Genomic DNA, 24363 nt, shown 5'->3' on the forward strand with positions numbered 1-24363 from the left:
ACTGAGAATCTTTTAGGTCCTATGTAGAATGACACAAGCCATGAGAAATTACTGATGATAAAATGTAGCTACATGCTAGCAGTATATTAAATTGTAAAAAATATACCCTTGCAGTATACTAGAAGATAAAATGATAAAGGTGGTTTTTGCTGTTTTACTACCATGGAAAGGAATAAGGGGTAGGGAAGGAGAAGATTTGCTGAATAGGAATAACAACAAATTCTTTTTAAAGGTCCTGGACAATGGAGGTTTATGTTTGTTATTCCCTGGTGAATTTTCAATGAGGAGAAAGGAATCTAATTGTATGCTCCTGTAATTAAATCCATTTGTTGTGCAGAGAGGCCCACATGGCCGTGGCGTGCTCATGGCTGGGCTGAAATGAAGATTGGCAATTTTGCCAAAAAGGGAAGGAAAGCCAGACTGCAGAGGATTTCGTTAAGGAGCTCAAAAGAGAGGACAACTGCACCTAATTTTCAGAAGCACATAGTTGTCTTCAAGGAAGCCAAGCAGTACCAAGAGTAAAGCTTAATTTTTATTTCCTGAAGAGTAAGAGCATTCCATTTATTTTATTTCTTATTTTCTTTTCTGATCTGCCCTCAGATGAGGTTTTCCTAGCAAAGAATTACTTCTCTATATAAGTATAAGTATACCTACTTATGCTAAGTACTCACCATGGGTTATTAGTAGTTCATGGTTTGACAGTACCTGAGAGTAGCAAGTGAAAGGCATTCAACAAAAGCATCCTGGAGCTGTCCAGTACAGAGCATTTCATTTGCAGAAAACCTGATTCTCTCTTCTACACTTGACCACGTGCAATTTTGTGTTTGTTTCATGGGTCACTCTGTCTGATTTTTAAATAGATCTGGGTGATATATGTTTTCTCCTGCAGAGTTACTTAGAGGATGCCTTTGAAAAGTTGGACAACTGCAGGCAATGAAATCTTGCTCAGAAATCAAAGTGTGGTGAAAATTCTGTTATATGGTGATTTCATCCTGAAAACTCTGCTACACTAATACCAAAATAGAACTTAAGCACTGATTGTTGATACCTGAAGTAAATATATAATCACTTTAAATCATTAACCTATTTTCTTGTTTGAATACACAGGAAATAGCTTTTCTTTCCTGAAAATGAATAGGCCAAGATGTAAAGAATATTTTGATACCATGGAAAATAATAATATTTATTATGACAATTACTGGGAAATAATCCTATGTACCTTTGTGACATAGAAATTTTGAAACTTTTTTCCTAAAGTGGTTATTTTCTAGTTTTTGTTTGTTTATACCTTTTTCACTGGTTGATATTTTAAATCTGGTTTTGTTGTCATTTTATTTTGTTGTCAGTTTATTTTACAATATGACTTGAGAAGAAACTGGCTTGCTTTATTTGTTTATTCCCTTTTTTCACTATTAGTACTATCTGAGAACCAATAATCAGGTGCATAGATAGAGTTCATCTTTAACAAGTTCATTCTAAAACATACAGGACAGCATTTGATTTTAAAGATCTAAGATATAAGGCAATGCTTATGGATTATGTTATCGTTGCTAGTTGTTATGGCTAAACTATAGCTAAATTGATTGTGAATTCTGATCAATTATATAGCCCAAATAAGAACTGAGAATCTAATCACACATCTTGGAATAATGCTCAGAGGCAAGAAAATCCATTTGAGTCAGTGGATCAATTTTTTATAGTTTAAGTTTTACACATCATCTTTGACTGTTGATACTATACCCCAGAGATTCTTCCAAGGAGACTTTTTTTTGAAAGAGATGACCCTTATACAGTCATTCTGAAAGTCATTCAAGTGCCAGAATACAAAGTCATTCTAGTGCCAAAATAAACCCAGGAAACACTAAGCATTTACTCTGAAACACTGTAAGTGATACTCAAGATTTTGTGTTATTTGGAACACAGAATAGATTAGAATTCCCTCTTGTATATAAACTGATCTTTTTAAACAAACCTGAAATCTACCTGTTTTTCTAAGAGCACTAATTTGACATTTTCTAAGAGTGTCAGTTTGACATTTTAAAGAAAAAAGCTCATCTCAAGTTAAATAACTCTGGAATATGTCTGAAAATGCATCTGGCATCTTCAGAAATGTCAAATTTCTGGCACAAATAATAACATATTGTATTCCTTTCACTTTTTGAAAAAAACTTTTATTAAAACTTAAGATAATATAAAATCTGCTTTTTTAAATTTGTGGTATTCCTCTGAAAGGTGAGCTGTACACCTGTTTATTCAAGAAAGCGCGACCTGTACTTCGTTCAGGCCTGTCCGATACCATTAATATACAGTGTAAGCAGCTTGTCATAGGTCCTAATAAGCATGCCATGTTGTTTTATTCGTTCTTTTGCAACTTATATTGGTAACAGTAGACATTTCTTAATGGACTCTATGGAAAATAAGTTACACATATCTTGTATGTTTTGAGATATGGGAACTACTCTGGAAAAATTAATCTGAGCTTTTGAAAGAAAAGATGTTGCCTAAACTGCTCTAACCTCTAATGGCTATTTAATGCACCTGTTGCTAATTTAAGTCAAGCTAGCTGATTCAGAAATGTGACACTCTTGAAACTCTAGGTCCTTTCATGTCAAAAGAGCAAAGAGCAGAACTGTTTGCACTGTTTTCTTGAACAGAAAAGTTGCAAATGGAATGGCATGAAAGAGGCAGAATAGAATCATAAAATTGTTAAGGCTGGAAAAGCAGTGCCATGGAAAGGGATCTGGGGGTCCTGGTCAATGGCAAGTTGAATATGAGTCAGCAGTGCCCTGGCAGTCAGAAGGGCCAAACATGTCCTGAGGGGCATCAGGCAAAGCATCTCCAGCGTCAAGAGAGGGGATTGTCCCACTCTGCTCTGGAGGGCCTTGAGGGGAAGCTGTATGAGGAGTGGCTGAGGTCACTTGGTCTATTCAGCCTGGAGAAGAGAAGACTGAGGGGAGACCTCATTGCAGTTACAACTTGTAAGGGGAAGAGGAGGGGCAGACATTGATCTCTTCTCTGTGGTGACCAGTGACAGGACCTGAGGGAATTACCTGAGTTGTGTCAAGGGACGTTTAGATTGGATATTAGAAAAAGGTACTTCACCTAGAGAGTGGTTGGGTGCTGGAACAGGCTCCCAAGGGAAATGGTCACAGTACCAAGCCTGGGAGAGTTCAAGATGCATTTAGACTACACTTGCAGGCACATGGTGGGACTGTTGGGGATGGTTCTGTACAGGGCTAGTAGATGGATTGAATGATCCCTGTAGATTCCTTCCAACTTGGCATATTCTATGATTCTGTGACCATGAACTCCCGCTGTCAACCCAGCACCATCACCATGTTCACTGCTAAACCATGTCCTCAAGGGAAAGTCTTTGGCTGTTTACTGTATGGGTTGTAATATTGTAAAATACATAGTCTGTCAGAGTAGTCTATGGTAAATAATATTTAATTATTGCTCAAAAGAGGGAGCCTTATTTGTTCTGGTTCCCTTGTACAAACCTAAGAGGGTATGTGGTGATGAGTACTTATGACTGTTCGGGGTCACTGCTGAGTATACTAGCAAATCTCATCCCTTGGGGCCAGATAACTCTCTGACCCATATGCAGAAGATTTCTTCATAGTCATAGAGTGGGAGGAAGGAATTCGTCTTCTTGCCATGAGTAACCTAGCAAGATGGAACAGGATGGTGCCTTCCACCCCCACTCCATCCTTACGGTGCCAGCTTGTGAGGAATTGTCTGCAATGGCTGAGGGATAATTTTCTGCAGTTTTGAACACTGAAATTTCTAAGAATTTCCAAGTGCATAACAAACTTGGATGTCCCTGCCTGTTGGAATTGTTATAAAACCAAACAGCTCTCAATCTTGAATGTAGTTCTCACAGTGCTCTGGAGATTTGGAGTTGCACTATTGCACTATTAAAACCTGTTTAATGAATGTCTGAAGATTAAATGAAACAAGTGGCCAGTAGCCCAGACTGTCTGGAGAGAGATAAAAGAAAAAGCAAAGATAGAGGAGGTAAAAGGTTAAAGTAGTATTATAGGGTTCAGGGACTTTTTCATGGGGAGAGATGAGATGGTACTTACGTTTCTGCTAGCTTAGTAGTGGGAGAATCACTCCCCAGCATCATCAAGGCTCATCATAAAACAGGAATGTGATATCTAGGCAGTTATGATACAGAGTGATGTATCCAACTAAAAAGTATTACATCTGCAAATTCAAGCACACAAAGATGTGGGGAATATTTTTAACATGTTAACATTGACCCCTAAACAATGAAAGAGAAGAGCTAGTTAGTTGTGAAAGGGGAAGAAGCACCACTAAATTTTAAAGAATTACATGGAATAGAACGGCACTTTCTCTTCATTTAGGTAGAGAGGCTGAGACTGGGGGAGAGAGGACGAGACATTGTTTTTATTCCTGTCTCCCACTTAGACTCCCACAACCCCAGAACAGTACTGGCCAGGACTACATGCAATTTCTGCATCGTCAGGACCCAGGAGTCCTGCAGAATCCTTCAGACATCTGAGCTCTAGGTTCTCTCTCAGTGACCTGTAGCAATGCTCCTGACCTCCTTCCCCTCTTCTCCCGGTCCCTGCAAGGAGCTAAATTACTTCATTGGTGGCAATTCTTTAAATAATCAGAAACAGGTTTATTAGCAGGCACTGAGGGATATCTACAACAGCAGTGCTTCCTAGATCATTCAGAATAATCAGTTGTCATCAGTTTATTCTATGTAGGTTACTTCAGAGATGTTGTTTTTTTTGGTGTCACTATTCCATAGATAGTCAACTCAATATACACTGTTACTCAAGGGCTGGGACAAAATAGAGCATCCATGTTTGAATGTGTGAAGTTGTATTAGCTTTGCGTGGCCAGGTTTTGGTAGTGGGAGGGTTACAGCAGTGGCTTCTCTGAGAAGAGAAGCTTCCGCTATGTTCGACAGAGCCAATACCAGCCGGTTCCCGGACAGATCTACTGTTGGCCAAAGCTGAGCCCATCAGTGATGGTGGTAGCACCTTTGGGATAATGTAGTGAAGAAGAGGGATGGAATGGCAGCTGCATCCAGAGAGAGCAGTGAGAATATGTGAGAGGAATAGCTCTGCAGACATCAGGGCCAGTGAAAAATGAGGAGGGCAGAGGTGCTCCAGGTGCTGGAGCAGAGATTCCTTTGCAGCCTGTGGTCAAGGCCATGGTGAGGCAGCTGTGCCCCTGCAGCCCATGGAAGTCCACAGTGGAGCGGAGATCCACCTTCAGCACCTCGAGGAGGACCCCTCTGGAGCAGGCAGATGCCCAAAGAAGCCTGTGTTCCTGTGGGAAGCCCACACTGGAGCAGACTGCTAGCGGGACCTGTGGCCCCATGGAGAGGGGAGCCCACTCTGGAGCAGGTTTACTGGCAGGACTTGTGACCCCACCGAGGACCCACAGTGGAGAATTTCATTAAGAACTGCAGCCTGTGGAAAGGACTCATGTTGGAGAAGTTTGTGGAACACTGTCTCCCAAGGGAAGGACCCCATGCTGGAGCATGAGTCTTCCCCCCCTAAGGAGGAAGGAGCAATAGAGGCAATGTGTGATGAACTGACTGTAATTCCTATTCCCCATCCCCCTGTGCCTCTGGAGGAAGGAGGTAGAGTAAAAAGTTGAGCCTGGGAAGAAGGGAGCGGTGTGGTGAAGGTGTTTTTAAGATTTGCTTTTATTTCTCATGATCCTACTCTGATTTGGATGTTAATAAATTTAGTTTTTCCCCAAGTTGAGTCTGTTTTGTTTGTGACAGTAACAGGTGAGTGATCTCTCCCTACCCTTATCTCAAACCATGAGCCCTTTGGTATATTTTCTCTCCCACTTTCAGCTGAGGTGGGGAGTGATAGTGTGGCTTTGTTGGGCACCTGGCCTCTAGCTGGGATCGACCCACCACAGAATTACAAGGCTTTTGAGTAGAAATAGGGAATTAATCTGGGATGTTACAATAACAAGCATACCAAAATGAAAAAAAAAACAGCTCCCTGTTGAGATGCATGCCGGGGACATTGGAAAATACTGGTGTTTTTCCTATGTCAGAAAGTGATTTACAACACCCAGGGAGAAGTTTGATCTTCTGGCTTACTTAGTATTGTTTCATAATGCTATTTATCTGTGTGAAACAATGCTGAAAGCAGAGAAATATCCAACCCTGAGACATGGGTTGGATAGTGCAGGACAGCCCTGGCCTTCTGACCACCCTGCACCTCTGCAAAACCTTCTCGGTGTGATTTGTCCATTCATTAGTTGCTCAACTCTTCAGCTACCGTGTCCTTAGTTGTTTTGTGGACTGAATGAAAACTATATGGTTAGGACCAGGAAGGTGCTTTATACTTTATAAATGTAATAAAAATAATTGTCTTCATAGACTGGGCTGTAAGAGTCATCACAGTGTAAAGAAAGTGGTCAGGAATACTTGCTGGAATGTCTTCTTGCAGGGGTAAAGCAGCTGGGCATGGAAATTGTGCATTGTTTTAATTTTTGCTTGGGATCATACTATATCTGGAACTGCGAGTTATTTCTCAAAGTACCACATTTTGGATATGCTTGAAACAGTAAATGTTTATGTTTTCCCCTTCAAGCATGAATGTACTAAATTTCTTTTTTCTTCCCTCAAAAAACTGTTTAAAATCTTAAGGGTTTGATTTAACTCCCCTGAATACAACTGGAATTCTTTCAAAGTTTTCACTAGTCCAGGTCCTAAATTCCTCTAGAATTTCTACTATTTCCATTCCTTCAGCCATCACAGCCTCTTTTGAATGACTTTTCAATATTTTCAGTTAAAGCAAGACTAAGTAAAAAGAACCCTATCATTTAAAGAACACAGAATTGGAAAACCTAAATATCCTTTTTATCTGTTTGTTCTATGATTCTTCTTCATTTGATGTCAGTGAATTTATATATTGTTGTTAAAATGCTAACATATAATCAAATGGTTTAGAGGTCAGTTTACTTCATTACACCTTTCTGTGTAGTCTGAAGGCTGTTGTACTGAGTTAAATAGAATGAACATCCATTCATTCTACTGTGTAAAACAATAACGCCAAATTTTGAAGCTTGAACAGATAGTTTAATCAGCTTTTTCTGTGATTACAGATTGCTATTGGAAAAAAAGAGCTTAATCTGATTTACCTTTTATTGAATGTTTCTGGAAATGAGGGAAAAAGAGGACAGTTAAAGAATTGCAAAAAAACAAGCTTTCAAATAAAGTTTTGAAACCTTTGACCAAAGCAGGCGTCCATGGCATCATTCTTATCCTTTCCAGCATTTGACAGTACTTAAATTAAAACTAATAGTAGCACTAAGTATAATTTGTGGAAAAAGACACATGAATAACACTAATGTGCTTGGTGCTGGAATGCAAATCTGTTTGAGGAATAAACAGGAGAAAGGAATAGAAGAAAAAGATAGGGAGACAGAAAAATATAATTTCTATTTCTGTTACTGGTCCTTACTTGAAGGATGCAAATGAAGCCCGTATACTTCTTTCCTTCACATAGTAAACTTACTTTAAATCACCTATTGAGTATTTCTTACTGCATCTCTCTTGTTTTCAAGGTAAATGTAGTCATCACATTGCAAATAACAGCTAAGCCAACCCTCCTCTTAAAAGTGGAGTTGCTTTTAGCTTCTATAGTATTTATTTGTATAAATAAAATGTATATATACAACTTCCCCCTTCCCCTATAGAAGCCTCTGGCCTGAAAGTTTTTCTCTTTGGTGTTGGGATAAATTGTGGGAAGGGGTGGGGGAAGCCTGGAAATTGGATTTTAGGTTTCTAATGTGGCTCAGACTGCCACAGAGGAGCTATTGGCAGAAATGTGTCTGACATATCAGGACCTCGCTGAATCTGGTAGCACTGCCAATATTTTTGAGTCCTCGGCTGTTTCGCCTTTCTGAGAACTTTGAGACCACAGCAACTGGATGAGCAATTCTGTGTATCTTTTGTCAACTAGACATAATCCTAAAGTAGTCTTTTAATTGCATTAGAATTTCTTATTTGGATTGAATCCATTTTTGTGTTGCCTTTATGCCTCTTTTTATCAACACTTGTTAGAGATTGTTGTACCTTTCTCTCAGACTTGAGCCAATTTCTATGGTGGTTTCATTGCTAAATGATATATAATTATGTGTAATTATATATAATTATTTTATATAATTTCTAGTTATGTGTGCCTCAACAGAAGGCACTGGCCCAATTGAACACTACATTCCTTAGTGCAGACAAAACGCTCTCCCAAACTATTGTACCAGGTAGTAATTTTTATTAAATTGTTTTATGTTTTTCTGTTTGGTAACGTAGTTATCTGTACATGTGCATGCTCCAGATTGGAACTTTTGGATTTCCTGTAGGAGTAGGTTGAAACATTTCTTATGCGGAATCCTATTATCGCGTGCAAGGTCAATTTCAACTGTACAATTTCAGTGTCAGATTTTATCCTAATGATTAGCTGGTTTGTTTTTCTTGGGTCTGTCCAAGGAGAGAAATTTCTGTGGAATTCGAGATGCTTGATAAAGAGAGAAATAACAGCACAGGCTTTTCTTAGACAGGATGAAATCATGGTTTCCAGGGAGACTTCAGATTAATTTGTTGCAGCCAGAACTCTGAGATGCCAAGTGTGGTTACTTACATAAGTTACCCATCTTATATTGTTTTCCAGTCAGTTGTGTGTCAGTCCAGTAGCTCAAATGCTGTGGTAAGCCTCCTTTTTCTTTAACTCATAGTAACTAATTGCTGGCTCCTGGCACAGCATTCTCTTGGAGTGGGAATAAATCCAACAAAATGTAAAGTGCCAGAATAAATTGGATTTAAAAATACAAGTCTTTTGTGACTTCAGATATTGGAGCATGAATACAGACGTTCTCTGCTGTAGACTGGGGAAATCTGAGTTTGTGTGGTTTACTCAATCATATGAAAAATAAATGGTCAGCCCATCCCAGTTAAGAGAATTATTTGCTTTAATAAATATAATGTCTTTTTGCTTGGGTTATGATATATATCAACTGCTTGGTTTAGTCTTCAATGTACAGCATTGAAGTTGGTGTAAAGTCTTCATACAGTTGATAAAAGCGTTCTTTCCAAAATCTGCTGAAAAGATGGTAAATTCTTTAATCCTCTCTGCTCCTTTATATAATCTGCATAATACTTTATGCAGTATATATATATATTAAAGCTATAAATATGGAGTGTAGTCTTACCATGTAGTATTAATTCCTGTGAGTTTATTTTGTTTATATTGAATACCTCTAATCATGGAAATTCCAGTCATGTTGAAGAATAGTTGCATTTAAAGTACTGGCCCATTGGATTTTTTTATTATCTATCCCTAAAATGTCTTCTGGAGTGAAGATTGAAGTGGTTTGCATTATCAATAGTTTCAGCAATGCTCTTTTTGACTGTTAAGTCAACTATTTTTAATGAAATGTTTAAATTTTGGCTGCGGCAAAAATGAATGAAATATCAAAAATAGTCTTGAAGTAGTTTTAGTGCCCTTACTGAGTTTTGAGGAGGAAATGCAAAATAATGTTTGAGCAGCAGGAATAGACCATGCTAGTATATAACTTGAGGGACCACAGAGGTCTGTGTGGAGGCAGGTGAGACTGATTTCTGAAAATGTGGACGAGTTGTGATGCTAATGTTTCTCTGAGGTTTCCAGTATTCATCCACATTCTGCAGGCACTTGGACATTGACTTTCAGCTAACCTAGATTACTTTGCCATCAGCCCTGCACAGCTCCCACTGCTGCAGCTGTGGACTTGATATACTCACTCAGCTGCAAGGGGGCTCTGCCTACGTTTGTCCTCGCTTTTTCACGTGTTTCTCCAGCTCTGTTTGGAGATCTCTGTTCTTTAGTCTGTCTGTCAGGTAGGCTTTTACATTTATAGAGAGAGGGCAAACAAAACTATGTCTCTTACCCTTGCTACTGTTGTAAAAAGAACGATAGCAAAGGTGGAGGAAATGGGGTGGACAGACCAAGCAAAACCCCCATTAGCCTTTTCTTTTTAAGAGAATCCAGTAAATTCTTTCTGCTTGATCTCAGGGTTAGGAAATAAAATATATCAAACTGTACTCTACATATGTACTTGTATTGCCATGTATTCTTATATGGACTTAATGCAGCTATTGCTTAACCAGAAGGAAACCATTTTACAGCTACTTTTCATCATTGCTACACTAGTACTTACTATTAAAGCCGAAAGAAAACTCATAATATGTTTAACTCAAACATATGGTTTTCTTTCTTGACCCCTCTTAATAAAAACTGTAGTCATATGTTTAATGTTGTAGAACACTCTTGGTATGAATATAATTATACTGCTGATTATGCCAAAAGAGTTTGTTCCAACATAAAAATAGAAAGAAATGGTAGATGGGATACTGATGTACTCGTTACTGTAGGAGATTTTATCTATTTATATGCAATCTTGCATTTATGTACTTATATGTATGTGCAAATTGAGCCTAAATTAATGATGCCTTCACAGCCTCACCCTTCCCAGGAAATGCTATTATTACCCTTTTAAATGTCAGCAAGTATAATAATCTCATTAGTTGTGCCCACCAAAAAAACAAATGAAGAGGAACAAGATTTGGAAAAAATGCAGAATGGACTGAAATCCAAGTTGAAATAAATACAGGTTCAAATGAGTTACTTGGTAAAAGAAACTGACTTAGAATAACCTCATAGACTTTTCAAATGCTTAAGACTGGTAGAATAAGGTAGAGTTAGGAATAAATAGTTAAATGTAAATTGCCCTAACATTTTATTTGTAAACCCCATTAATTTTGAAAACTGAGAGCAAATATAAAAAGAAGGTGATGTAATATTGCATTACTTTTCCACATTATTTAATGCATATTTATCAGAATTTTCAGGGTTACTTTTCTCTTGCTGTATAGTTTCTGTAGTATTGCATAATTTTTGGAAATGCAAAGAATCTCTTGTATGTCCTTTCAGTCATTATTGTTGTAATGTCTTAGTATTTGCCCCTTTGTAGGCCAAACCTAATATCTCTAGTTGAATTATGAGATGTTTATGCAGTGATGCAATATGAGAGAAGTGTTAATGTATACTTGGAAGGCTAGATAATATATATATAACCTTTAGTCTGGTTATTTTCTCAGAATGCTTGAAAGGTTAAAATCATACTATTTGTTACTTTCTTAGGCAGTAACTAGCAATGGAAAGAAGCGAAAGAAGGAACTCCTCCTTTCAGTGTAGTTCTTCAATGTAGTTCTTAGTAAGAAATCTTTATGCAGCAGAGAAGCCAGGGCTCTCAGAGAAAAGAAATATGTGTCTCTCCATTCCCCAGTTTGAATAGTGACAAAACTGCACTGAAGAACAAAAATTTTTGATTCTGTAAAATTTCAAATTGCTCTAAATGGAAACTTTCCTCAGAGAGTATTCCTGGGAAGAGTAAAATGATAAATTTTTCTTGTCACTGAAAAACGGGTAAGGAAAGACTGCATCAGTAAACTGATCTTTGAGTTACGGAAGGTGCTGCTTTTAGGTGTCATAAATGCAAAGTGGAAATACTCCCTAACCTGCTTAGCACCTAAATTTCCTACTGAAAACTTCAATTGAATGTGAAATTATTCTACTGTGCATACATACAGGAAATACTGTAGTTTGAACCTCTGTGCACTTCTTTGTAGTAAAGCTGTTCTGGGAATTGCACGCCTTTGCCATCTGTAACAGGCTGACAGTCTTGAATTCATTCAGGAATTGAGTAGAGTCTATTGATTTCAGTAATGGCTGTATCACATGTCCACTGTATAGGAAACCTAAATTCAATGTCCTTCCCAGTCAGCAGTGTTCAGTGGCTCTGTTGGTGCAAACACTGCTGCACAGCAAAATTGCAGCACCCAGAAGAAAACAAGAAATAAGGAACTGTGCAGTTGGTTAAAGCTGCCTAAAATGACACAGCATGGGGGTGAGTTGATGAACCACAATTTCAAAACTTCACCTAGTTTTACTCCTACCTGTGAGAAAAACTGAATGTGCATTGGGGAGGCTGTCAGCTGTCTCTGACCATGCACTCACAGGGCATGGGCTGATGCAGACAGGTTATACTCTATCTTTCCTGCCGTTGGTGAAGATAGAAATAGTACTTTACCAACTCTGCTTTGGTGGAGAACAGAGTCTTACACTACTACTATGTTGGTTATGGCTCAAGGACCTGATGCTTAGTAGCATTGCTAGGATTTTACCTTTCATTTACTCTGACATGCACAGCAACTTACCTGAGTCTTGAAAATCTCTCAAAAATATAGGGTGTACTCTACAGCCCCTCATTTCAGGGTCTCAGAGTAGTACTGCCTAAGGAAAATTCGGGGAGAGAAAAATCCGAGGCAAATTAGTTTGGGAGGTGAGGAAAGGGTTTTTAATTTGTGCCTGGGCATAAAGATTACAAGACGTGCGCATGTCCCTCTGTACAGATGTCACAATTTATAATGTCGTCTGTCCAATCCCAGATGTTTCCACCCTGTGGCTTTTGCCCTGATCCACCCTCAGTCCACTCCTGGGGAATTGGGGCTAGGGGCTTTTCAAGACCCTCTTTTCATCAATCATCATCATCTTCAGAGTACAAGGGGCATATATTCACCCAGTTCTTGACTGTACTTTTGCGGTTCAGGCCAGGATTAGATGTCCTCAAACAGAAGAGCCTAATCTTAAAGAGAGACTAAACATTTCTACTGGAATTCGGGGGTAGAATTGATATAGGGAGCATGGAATGGGGTGATAGGGTTGGGGAATGTGTGTAGTTACTATGCTAAGGGTAAAGGAATAAGGGCTACTGCTTCTGAATCTACTTCTACTATATAACTACTTATAAAGCTTATAAAAATTAGAAAAATCAAAAAAAACCCAGATGGACCTTAAGGCATCATCAGCAGCCTTTACATAAATTGATATCCCTCTGTCTGAGATAGACTGTTTTACGTCATGGCTATTGTTTGCAGATGCAGAGGAAATAAGGAGCAAACGCCTTCCCTGCACAATCTGACCCAGCTCCTACAGCTCCAGCAACAAAAGGTTGGCACAAGGACCCTGATTTCTTGTAGCAGCCAGCAGAACTCTCAAGGGCAGAGGATAAAGCAGTGAGCACTTCCATGGACCACCATAGAGACAACATTCTTCTCTGTTTCTCTTAAAAAAACTGGAAATAGTAGGGGCATGATCAGCAGTGATGAATTTTGGCTTTTGGCAATGTCAGTGGAGAAGTCCTGGGCTGATATTAGTGGTGGCCTCTCCATGGTGGAAATAAGACACTTGGGCAAATATTTCCTGTAAGTAATATCAAGTACAGTTCTGTTGCCTGTTCAGTAATTACTGTGTGACAAGAAACAGAAGTTTGGTCTCTGGAGCTGTTGGTTTGGCATCCCTTTTGACTGTTAAAAGTGCAGTGCTATATTATTATTTTCTTTCAAGTGAAGTGAACAGTGGATAGTTCCTGGAATCCTCGTTGACTGGTTGCTTAAGTTTTGGGTTTATCCTTTAAATTTTGAGTTCTATTAGTAAGTCCATTTTGGACTACTAAATAGTTATTTGGCTTTATATTTAAAATGAATTTCCCAACTACAGGCTTTGTTGTAAATAAAACACAGAAGGATTCTCACAAATAGATGGAAAAAATGATCTGTTGAGGGAATACAGTTTGGTTCTGTGAATCAGATAAGCTTGTTTTGCCAATTATTTTACTGATTCTTTTTAAGAAATATAAGTTGGAGCACAGTTTTCACCAAAAGAAATCTTACTGTGATGTCATAGTTTCATGACTTTAATGTCTTTCAGATTAAAGACATACACTGATGGCTGCTGTAGCGTTCATGATGCTTTCTCTACTCTAGGACAGTCAGTAGATGCTATTTTCACATGTACCTCTCCCACAGTGAAGTATTAGTGTTTCTGTGGAGCAGCTCCTTCCTCAGAGGGACAGGGCTTCCTTGCAGCCCCCTGCTTTCCCTTTACCACTGAGCCAGCTCTTAGTATCTACCTCTTTTCTGTAGCTTCTATCATTCCTGTGAGAGGCTCATCCCTGAAGGTACTGGTGGGTAGGTTCTTGCTGAAGGATGAGCAGAGATGAGAGGGGCTGGTGCAGTTTAAGGAAGGCATTATTGGTTTCTGCAGGGTTGGTGAAAGGGATAGCAATGCCAGTGAGCAGGATTCCAGTGTCCCCACCTGACCTGAAGTGTCTGTGCTCATGACAGAGCACATACCAGTTCTGTGTTGCAGGCAGCATGTTGTTAAAATAATTTTTAAAATTTATTATGCTGTTTTAATTTAAAAAAAAGAAGTTGCAATATTAATGGTAACTGTCCTTGTACTCCTTTTAGTGAAGACTGATGGCAATGAAGTCACTAAGTTGCTTGTTTTTTATTTTTCTTTTACATAAATTCTGTGGGTGTTACACAAATAATCATTTAGACAATCACAGAGGTGACAAACAGCAAAAATTAGTTTATGTACTGTTGTGATATTTTGCTCAGTCTTCTTTTTCAAAATTATTCCTTATAATTTTTTTTTCTTTTGAGTTGTTGGTGGGAGAAATCATTAGGATTTTATAGTTTGTTACGGTCAGCATTGTGCTCTCTGTACAGAAATCTGTCTTATTTTTTCAGTTATGGGCTGAAATTTTTCTGATATTCCAAAAGTTGTCCTTCAGTTACCTGCTATTCAAATTCCCCCATAGATTTAATTTCATATGTTCTTCTTAGTATTGATCAATCTGGCCTCGTGAGAGATGTGTTTTACCCTTCAGTAAACACTTGCCATGGAAAAGGCTGAAAGGGATTTCAAAATAATCAATCATACAAACCATTAAGTCTGAAATAGTCAATGTAAATTGATTAACTGCCACTTAATCTGTTTGAATGAAGATGATATCTCAGTATTTGTGTAGCATCATTGGAACAGTGCATCTTATGTCCTATCCCATAGACCCCAAAGTGCTTCATCTGGTTTTTCACCCATTTTGACGCAAGGTAGTATGAATAAAGTATGGGGTTACCTTGCAATTACCTGTAATCTGAAGGAGAGATTAATAACAGAATAACAATGTTTTTGCATTATTAACTTCGGGTGATTATATTAGGTAGGACTAGCATCATCATGGCCAGTCTTTGCGAACGAAGATTTGGGAAAGGTCATTACCCTTCGAGCCTGCGCAGTGGATTTTTTAGGTGAGACACAGTGTGCGCTGAACTGAGCCCACCCTTTAATCCTGAGGTTCAACTGCCGGGGCCGAGCGAGCTTGGACAGTGGCAGCGAGGTCCTCAGGACGTAGGTTTGTTTAGAGTGACCTTCTCTTAGATGGATGGCCTTACAGGGCTAATGAGCTCCGTCTGCCCAGAGGAGTTCCCTGACTGGGAATAGAAGCCAGGCCGCAGCGGTGAGAGCGCTGCATCCTAACCACTAGACCACCAGGGGTCCTCAGGTAGGAGTAGCATTTCCTGGAAATTGACTTTTTTTCATTTTTTGAGGTTGTTTGTGGAGATTTTTTTTTTCTAGATAGAATGAGTGCTATATAAACAGTGGAAAAAGCAAATGTTTTTCTTGAAATGCCTGAGTAAATCAACTTACTGATTTGTGGCATATCTTCTATTTGGCAAACACAGATAATGAATCTACCATGAATGAACCTGACATTGAAATTACTACCTCTCTATTTGCCCCCACAACTTGGCCCCACAACTAGGTAATCCTTTTTTCTCATATCATTTTCCTAAAAATCACGTCAGGTGACATCTTCAGAGAAAAAGTTTTATGTTTAATTGCTGTAGAATTTTGTTGCAGGTAACAACTTACTGGCTGCTTGATGGTTGCTCAGTATGTTATAGTGATTAAGTGGCATTCTCTTCTGTTTACTCCTTTAACTAATCTTGGAAATGAAAATGGTTTCTTATTTCCATTTATCTATTTCTTCTCCTAAGAAGAGGCATTTGCAGTAGGCATGCTAATTTGTGTTTTGGTGTATTTTTGGAGACCAGTCTTTCTAGCACTACAGAGGTTTCAGAACATCTGCCAATACCTGATTACTGGTCATGCGGTGGGCACCTTGTCTGCCCTCAAGAGTTCAAAAGTGAAGATCAACAACATAAAACGGACCAATACACACATTTTCATCCCTCCTCCTCTTCTTCCCACCCCACCCCCCTGCCTGATAGATGGACTTCTAATTTCGTTGTGTAATAAATATTTTAATTTATATTTTTAAGTGGATGTCTAGGTCATTTTGTTGTCGACATAAGTAAAGGTTTATGACTAGAAGAAAAAATATGAAAAGACAAGAAGTCTTGGCCTTATGTAAAGAAAGCATTTCGATTCTAGGAAATGGGCTGAAAAAAGTGGCAAGAAAGTTAGTGATAAACTTATGTGTAATAGATTTAACATGACTGACAAAGCAAAGTCTTTTTACATCTAGTCAGAAAACTAAATATTCCTCTTCTGGCTAGATGTAAAACACATTAGTGACACTGAAGGGCATTGAAATATATTGACCCTGAAAATTTCATTTTACATTGAAGTATGAGAAGAGGGAATACGGAAGAGATTTGGTATACTTTTTTTCAGAATCTTAAACTTAATGGACCTCTAATACAGTACTTCAAAAATGTATCTTTTAGCATTATGATTTTTTTTTTTGCAGTAAACATAATGAATAAACATAGCTTAATTTAAGTAAATTTGTCAAATAGTATTTATAATAGCAATATGAGACCAAAATTGCATGTTTGCTTCACAGGGGGCTATAGTTCATAAACCCTCATAACAAAGGAGACATAAACAGAGGGAAAAAATCAAAAGTTGAAGATGTATATAATTTATATAATCTTGGATGTCCAGTACACAGTCTGCAGCACTTGGGTCTGCTGGGGAAGGGCTGCTGGGGCTTACTGAGACCCTGACTCCTGGTGACAGTCTCAGTCCTGTGATAGAGAAGGGGGAATTGTACCAGACTTCGTGAAGTAGCCAGGTGCGTGGGTTGAGACTGAAGTAACACCTCCCCACCAGTACCTCATACATAAACACTTGCCACATTTTGAATCAGGCTGTCAAGTCTTTTGATAAGGACTACAGAGTGGGATAGTGTTTGGACAAGTATGGCTGGGAATATAACCTAATTGTGGATGAACCTACTGATTCATTGCAGGGTGGCCACATCTGGGCTTGCAGATTCGATTCAGAGTTGTTCTTCATGCACAGTTTTTAAACTAGAGAAGCTTGAATATGTTTTGTAATACCATAACACTGTATTTTCTTTTCATTTTTTCCATCTAGTTTTATCTCAGGACCTTGAGAATAAAATACACATGGCACAGATCGTAACATTTTTTCAGATGCTGTTAGTTCTGCTACTTCATGATTACATCTCAGCTGAAGTTGGGGAAACAAGAGCAAGTAGGTCTTAATTTTTGCATTTCAGATAACTGCCACTTCAAAGAATACCTTGAATTTTTAGTATCCATTTTTGATGTTCATGGTGATTTTCTTCCAGTATAATTTTCCTAGTAAAAATCCTATCATATGTGAGAAACAGCTTAAATATCTTATCTCTCCTTTAGGAGGGGAATATCTTTATTTCTCCTTTGTGTCTTGGAAGTGCTCAAGGGGGCAGATGGAACTGTAAAGCTCCAATCTTGATTTAAAGTTATGTCTTGACTATTTGTATTTTCATTTCTTCAGAAGTCATGTTCTGAATATCTTAATGTTTTGTGAGAAACTGAATAAGGAAAAGTAAATATTCCATGAATGGAAGCTGAGATAACCTCAGTTCTGGGACAGACCTCCTTGCATATTCTCCAAAATTAGCATCTCAACCCCCATCAAATCATGTTTTGTACTCTAAATCTGGTTTATAGAAAAGAAAACATTAAAGCAAGGTAGTTTTTTGAAAGATAAAGTGACTGAATAAAAGGAATGTGGAAGAATTAATTTCCTCTGGCCATGATACTTTCAGGGTAAGTCTTTTTCCTCTAGTTTTGCTCTCAATGCGGCAATTTTCACTACTCCATATTAGCAATTTTCAAACTCCATAAAATTCCTTTTCGTCTCTAGACTTTCAGATACCAGGTTAGATCTGTGTGGCTTACACAAACAATAAACTCCTCTGATTTTTTTTCAAATGGAATGTATTTGTCAATATAGATCCTAATGCAAACAGCAATTAATAGTACAAACATTTACTCTGGAAGAAGAAAGTGAAAGTGTTCATTAAAATATTAATTTGATTTTTATCATTTTTTAGGTTGCAGAACTGCTCCAGCGGATTTAGTTTTTATCTTAGATGGCTCTTACAGTGTTGGCCCAGAAAACTTTGAAATAATCAAAAGTTGGCTTGTCAATATTACAAGAAATTTTGACATAGGGCCAAAGTTTATTCAAGTTGGAGTTGTCCAGTACAGTGATTACCCTGTACTTGAAATTCCCCTTGGAACTCATGAATCCACTGAGAACCTCATCAGGGAAATGGAGTCCATACACTATCTGGGAGGAAATACAAGAACAGGAAGAGCTATTCAGTTTGCTTATGACCATCTTTTTGCAAAATCTTCAAGATTTTTAACAAAAATAGCGGTTGTTCTCACTGATGGAAAGTCCCAAGATGAAGTCAAAGATGTAGCAGCAGAAGCAAGGAAAAATAAAATCACTTTGTTTGCTATTGGTGTTGGCTCAGAAATTGAAGAGGATGAACTTAAAGCTATTGCCAACAAACCTTCATCAACTTACGTATTTTATGTTGAAGATTATATTGCAATATCAAGAATTAAAGAAGTTATAAAACAGAAACTCTGTGAAGGTAAGTGCTTGTAAAATATCTTAAGTGTGCAAAATGTTGTTCTGTCCACATATTTCTTAATTTCACAAGCAGAATATATGATTAATGAAACCTAAAGGACTTAATAATCTTTACTCTGATCTTTCTTTCATTTTGGCCTCAAAATCAAAATCACTCCCCAAAGTTTTGGAGTGGTTTTCCCTGTCATGCAAAGAGGTATATTTGGGAAAGATATGATGTTTTAACCCAGTATGTGTTTAATTTCAATATGTATCCTTTTGCGCTAAGCCTAATTTTTTTTTTTTCATTGCTGAAGTTTAGAAACACTAAAACAGTTGAACAATTCTTATACTGCTGAGAATATAGGGTTTACTTTGTTATTTTTCCAATTGCAACTGATACTCATGCACAATCTAGCATTTCTTCTTGACAGGTGAGAGAATAGCCTGCCATTACAAACAGGAGTTCTTCTGAATACATACTTCTTCTAGTATGTATTGAAAAACCCAGAAGAAAGACTCTTGGCAAAAATCATAGAATCACAGAATGGTTTGGGTTGGAAGCAACCTTAAAGATCATCTTGCTCCAACCCCCCTGCCATGGACAGGGACATCTTCCACTAGACCAGATAGCTCCAAGCCCCATCCAACCTGGCCTTGAATCCTTTCAGGGATGGGGCATCAACAACTTCTCTGGGTAGCCTGTTCTAGTGTGTCACCACCCTGACAGTAAAGACTTTTTTCCTAATATCTAATCTAATCCTACTACTTCGCATTTTAAAGCCATTTCCCTTTGTCCTGTGACTTCAGGCCCTGTGAAAAGTCCCTCTGCAGCTTCCTTGTAAGCCCTCTTAGGTACTGGAAGGCTGCTCTAAGATCTCCCTTCTCTTCAGCCTTCTGTTCTCCAGGCTGAACAACCCCAACTCTCTCAGAAGAGGTGTTCCAACCCTCTAATTATCTTCACGGCCTCCTCTGGACTTGCTCCAGCAGGTCCACATCCTTCTTGTATAGGGGGCCCCAGACCTGCACAGAGCATTCCAGGTGAAGCAGACACATGGAGTTGTACCAAGCTGTTATGATCTTTCTTAGAAGGATTTTATATAAGAATTAGGCAAGATGAACATGGTAAAGTGCCTTTTTAGCTTTAGAATACTAGCAGCATTATTGCATTGAGTTTTCCGTTAATTTTGTAAAACAATGGCTTTCTCATATATATATATAAAAGATGGCAAATTGCTTCTAAAATGTATCACTCAGACTCTATTATATCGTGTTATTCTGTACATTTTATTATCAAGAATTGATGCAAATTCTATTTCAGTTCTACCATATTTCCGCACTTAGTAAGAGAAAATATTTTTGTTTGCTCTCACTTTGAGTATGGACTTCATTGAAAAAATATGGTGATACTTTTGTTGAGGATATTAGTGTTTATTTCTTGATACATCAAATGAAATCATAATAATTCCTTGTGGCTGATGTAATAAGGTGATCAGTCCAAAAATTAGCTAAGTGCAGTTAAATTCTTTAATAGAACTTCATACAGAGAGAAATTCCCCTAAATAAACACAATACTTTCTTTAAATAAAGTTTAGAAGTGACATTATATTTAATCAAATTTCAGAATTAAGTTAACTAGTATCCTTTAAAATTCAGCTGCAATATTTCACAGTAATCTGTGAATGTTGCCTACTTGTACAAACATGTACTTACTGTTTCATTGAAGTGACTCTTTGCTTCTTCCCCCTGATGTCGTGCACTTCCCTCACATTAGCACTGAGATGCCTCTCTCATACTTGGCAGCTTCATTTCTAACCACAGTGTCTTTAGCAAGTGAACTGCAAGACTAGTGAACTGTAAATTTTATCCTGAGTTGTGAATGATTTTATTCATTTATTTATTTACTGATTATCATGTTGTTACGATTCACTTTGACTGTGGGAGAGGAAGTTCCATGAGGGCCAAGCAGCAATGATTTGTCTGCAATCAACCACGTGAAGCTACCTGAAAATTTTGCAATACTCTCTTCATGGTCTTTGTTTAAATGTCTAAAAAAAAGCTAGCTTTTACTGTATGGCATTTTAAAATTCATCATCATATGAACATAGGTGTAAGACTACAGGGACAATATCTCCTTTCTGGACAAAGGAGACTGAGGTTTGCTGGTTCTTGTAGCAAGTATTGCTGTTAGGAATGGGCTGGTGGATTTTGCTGGGAGTGTGCCTTTTACCTCTAGTGTTTGTTTTAGGGTACCTATAGGGTGAAAAGACTTGCTAAACATGCCCAAATATTTAAGGAATATTTAATATTTATTCTGAAAGTTGAATGTTCCTGTAGTATCAATATTCTATAGCAAAAAAAGAAAAAAGATTGTGTGTCAGGAGTGCATTTAAAAGAAAACAATGCAGACCTCAGAAAGTATGTCTGGAGGATGCAGAGAAAAGTTCCTTTGTGGTAGATACTGTGATTTAACATCAAAAAGTTATTTCATGCTTTAGCAAGGAAAATAAAGCATATGAAAATTGTAAAAATACTAAGAGGCAACAAAATTTCAGAATAGGCTCAAGAGTTAATGTGGCTGGTACTATGGACTAGAAATATGACCCCGTTTTCCATGGAAGACAGTTCTTAATTTTGCCATTGATTTCTGCATCCTGTATAATGGCTTAGTTAGTTATCAAAATAGTCCTGCCAGAAAATTGTCCAGAAGACCCAAAAATGTCTACCTGACTGGGAATTTTTTATGTAATTCTTCAATATGCCATCAGAAAGAAAGAATATTTTCTTAATGTGTAATTTTACACATGCTTAACTTGTTTTGTGTTGGTTTGGAACAGTTACTTTGTCATTGATCTGTAATAATGGCCCTCTCACATAAAGTAATCCTATTTCTGCATTTAGTTTTTGATTTTACACCTATTTCTAGTACTGTAACTGGTAAGAGGCACTTGTGTTCATTTTCTTCTCAATGTATATGCATATGATTATCTGTAATCTGATATGACTGTTATTCAGCTTTGAAGTAAATGTTTAGAAATATTTCCATGATAACAATGCACAATTGAAGAAACCTGAAAAAAAGTAGTGTTATTACTCTTACTTAATATCATAAGTATGTTGACTTAAATACTGCATCTGTATTTTGAGAAGAGCGAGAAGGAAAGGTGTGTTGGACTTTGTATTTCCTTTTTTCTTTTGGAAGCATTCATTTCCAAAATGTAGGAAGACTTCTTGCAATTCTTTCTTGTAGAACAGAGAGATAACATATTTTTAATTTGGGAGTCAGGTGTCATTTTGCTGTCGGGAGGAAAAGAAAACTAAGGAGAGTTTAAGTGGCTTCTTGCTGCTGCCCCAAGTACCTGTGACACGTCTTCTTAGAGCAGATTGTCTTTTCCCACCACAGATAGTTTGTGCAGGCAATTAACTGAATTTTCTTAGAGTTTATATATTGTGCCTCACCCACCAGAATGGGGTATCTTCTGAGTGCCCTTGGATTAGTTGGAAAGGGAAGTCATGAAGCGTTTCTCGTATTATAAAAACGAGCCAGTCTAGACCTTTGAGTTAATAATTCCCTGGCACAGGGACATGACTTTTCTAGCCCATAGCTGGTCCACACAGAGATGACAGAACTCTCCAACCCTTCTTTGGAATGTATTCCTAACCTCTTCCCTGTCTATGAACTAATGCTTTTCTGAAGAAACAATGGGAAATGAATAAAGAAAATGTATTTATTATAACTAGTTTAGCATAATTTTAATAAAACTAAAAATTTTTCATCAGTTTATAATTCTAATACAACGTATGCTGTAGCATTAAATTTCACTCTCCTATTTTCCTTTTTTTTTTTTTTTGAGACAACTTAGGTCCACTGCCTAGTAACGTTTTTGTGTAAAGAGAATTAACAAGAGATAACATGCAGTTAACTTAAATTTCCACAGAAAATATATCACGCACTGTTTGTCCAATGAGAATAGCTTCCAGCAGATTTCAGTGTAACAGACAAAATAGCTCAGAGTCTATTTCGTGTTAAAGAAGATGAAAAAAACAGTTGTAGATAATTTTACCTTTGTCCATTTTCAAACTGATTTTACAGTTGGGGGGAATGCTGAATCCAAATTATTAGTGCACTCTGTAAATCAACATCTATAATTTTATAGCATTTTGAAACCATATAATTTTAGAAATTAAATTCAATATTTTTATTAGCCAGATATTGTAATACCAAAGAACTACAGTTAGTGACAATTCAAAATAGTATGTGAATGTAATTGCAGTAAAACACATCTTAGTATTCTTGCTTCAAGTCCCTGAGAATTCTGTGTATGACTTCTCTCATGTTGTACTTAACTGACAGTTCTCTGTTTATTTCTTGAAAGGCAGATACAAAAAATTAGTTAGGTTGAAGCTTACTTTTTGAAAGTTTTAAATCATATTTTGAACTATCCTTGCATTTATTACTTTGCAGAATCTGTTTGTCCAACAAGAATTCCAGTGGCAGCTCGAGATGAAAAAGGATTTGACATTCTTGTAGGATTAGGTGTGAAGAAAAAGGTTAAAAAGAGAATTCAAATACCAACAACTAATGCAAAAGCTTATGAAGTAACACCACGTGTTGACCTCTCAGAATTGACAAGGTATTGAAATTTATAAATACACTTCTATACTTAGTAATTTTTTTTTTTGCTTTAAGTGAGAGTTATTTTAAGATTTATGTGAATATTAAAGTACTGTTGTTTTTTTTCCCCCTCTTCTCCCTTACTTAGGAACGTGTTTCCAGAAGGTCTTCCTCCATCTTATGTGTTTGTTTCCACTCAGAGATTTAAAGTAAAAAAGACATGGGATTTGTGGAGAATTCTGAGTCTGGATAAGAGACCACAGATATCAGTCACTATTAATGGAGAAGAGAAAACACTATCATTCACTACAACAAGTTTAATAAATGGCACCCAAGTTCTTACTTTTGCTGCACCTCATGTAAAGGTAAGGAGTATGTTATCTTCATGCTGGAATGCTTATTTAAATACACATTATTCCATTATTCCCCATTTGTCCAAACCAGTTGTATTGTTTTCTAGTGTAATCTGAAGGTTCTCTTTCAGTCTTCAATAATTTCCAGTGAAATATTCAAATCTTGTAAGAAAGACTGTCTTGGTTGCAGATGAGACAGAGGGATAGAGACTGAATGCCTCTACTCGTGCATTTATAGCAGTATAGGAATATATGCAGCCTAGAGATCACCATTCCTGCCACGGGGAGTGTTATTTAAGTGAACAGAGATTCAGCAGGCTAAGAGTGGGAAGGATTTACCACTGGAGTGCTTCATGACCGAATGGGTTCAACTTTCCTGGGAAGCGAGGGCCTACATTTGAATCCCTACTCTAAGTCAGACTGACGGAATTTCAAATTAAATCCTCTGTGAAGAAAGGACCCCTATCCAAGGAATAGGTCTTAATTACTAAGTTTTCCTAGGGAGAGGTATTTCATTCTTCTGTTATTGGATGGAGAATTTTTGCTTTTTTCTTTCCAAATTTCCTCTACTTTATTATAATTATTAGTAAGGGAAATA

General features: G+C 37.5%; 1 protein-coding gene across 1 annotated transcript in view; it reads left to right on the top strand.

The window, feature by feature from the left end:
* The first annotated feature begins 17313 nt into the window (after window positions 1–17313).
* The window catches only part of COL21A1 (collagen type XXI alpha 1 chain), a 72991-nt gene continuing 65941 nt past the window's right edge, over window positions 17314–24363 (top strand). The window contains exons 1-4 of the mRNA XM_018077814.2: window positions 17314–17420; window positions 18268–18819; window positions 23263–23431; window positions 23561–23777. Coding sequence (XP_017933303.1) covers window positions 17333–17420; window positions 18268–18819; window positions 23263–23431; window positions 23561–23777 — 1026 coding nt within the window. The 5' untranslated portion in view covers window positions 17314–17332. The remainder of the gene's footprint in view (window positions 17421–18267; window positions 18820–23262; window positions 23432–23560; window positions 23778–24363) is intronic.

This window comes from Manacus vitellinus, unplaced genomic scaffold (genome assembly GCF_001715985.3).
Source record: "Manacus vitellinus isolate BGI_N305 unplaced genomic scaffold, ASM171598v3 scaffold_4_pilon, whole genome shotgun sequence".
NCBI classification, from domain to species: domain Eukaryota; kingdom Metazoa; phylum Chordata; class Aves; order Passeriformes; family Pipridae; genus Manacus; species Manacus vitellinus.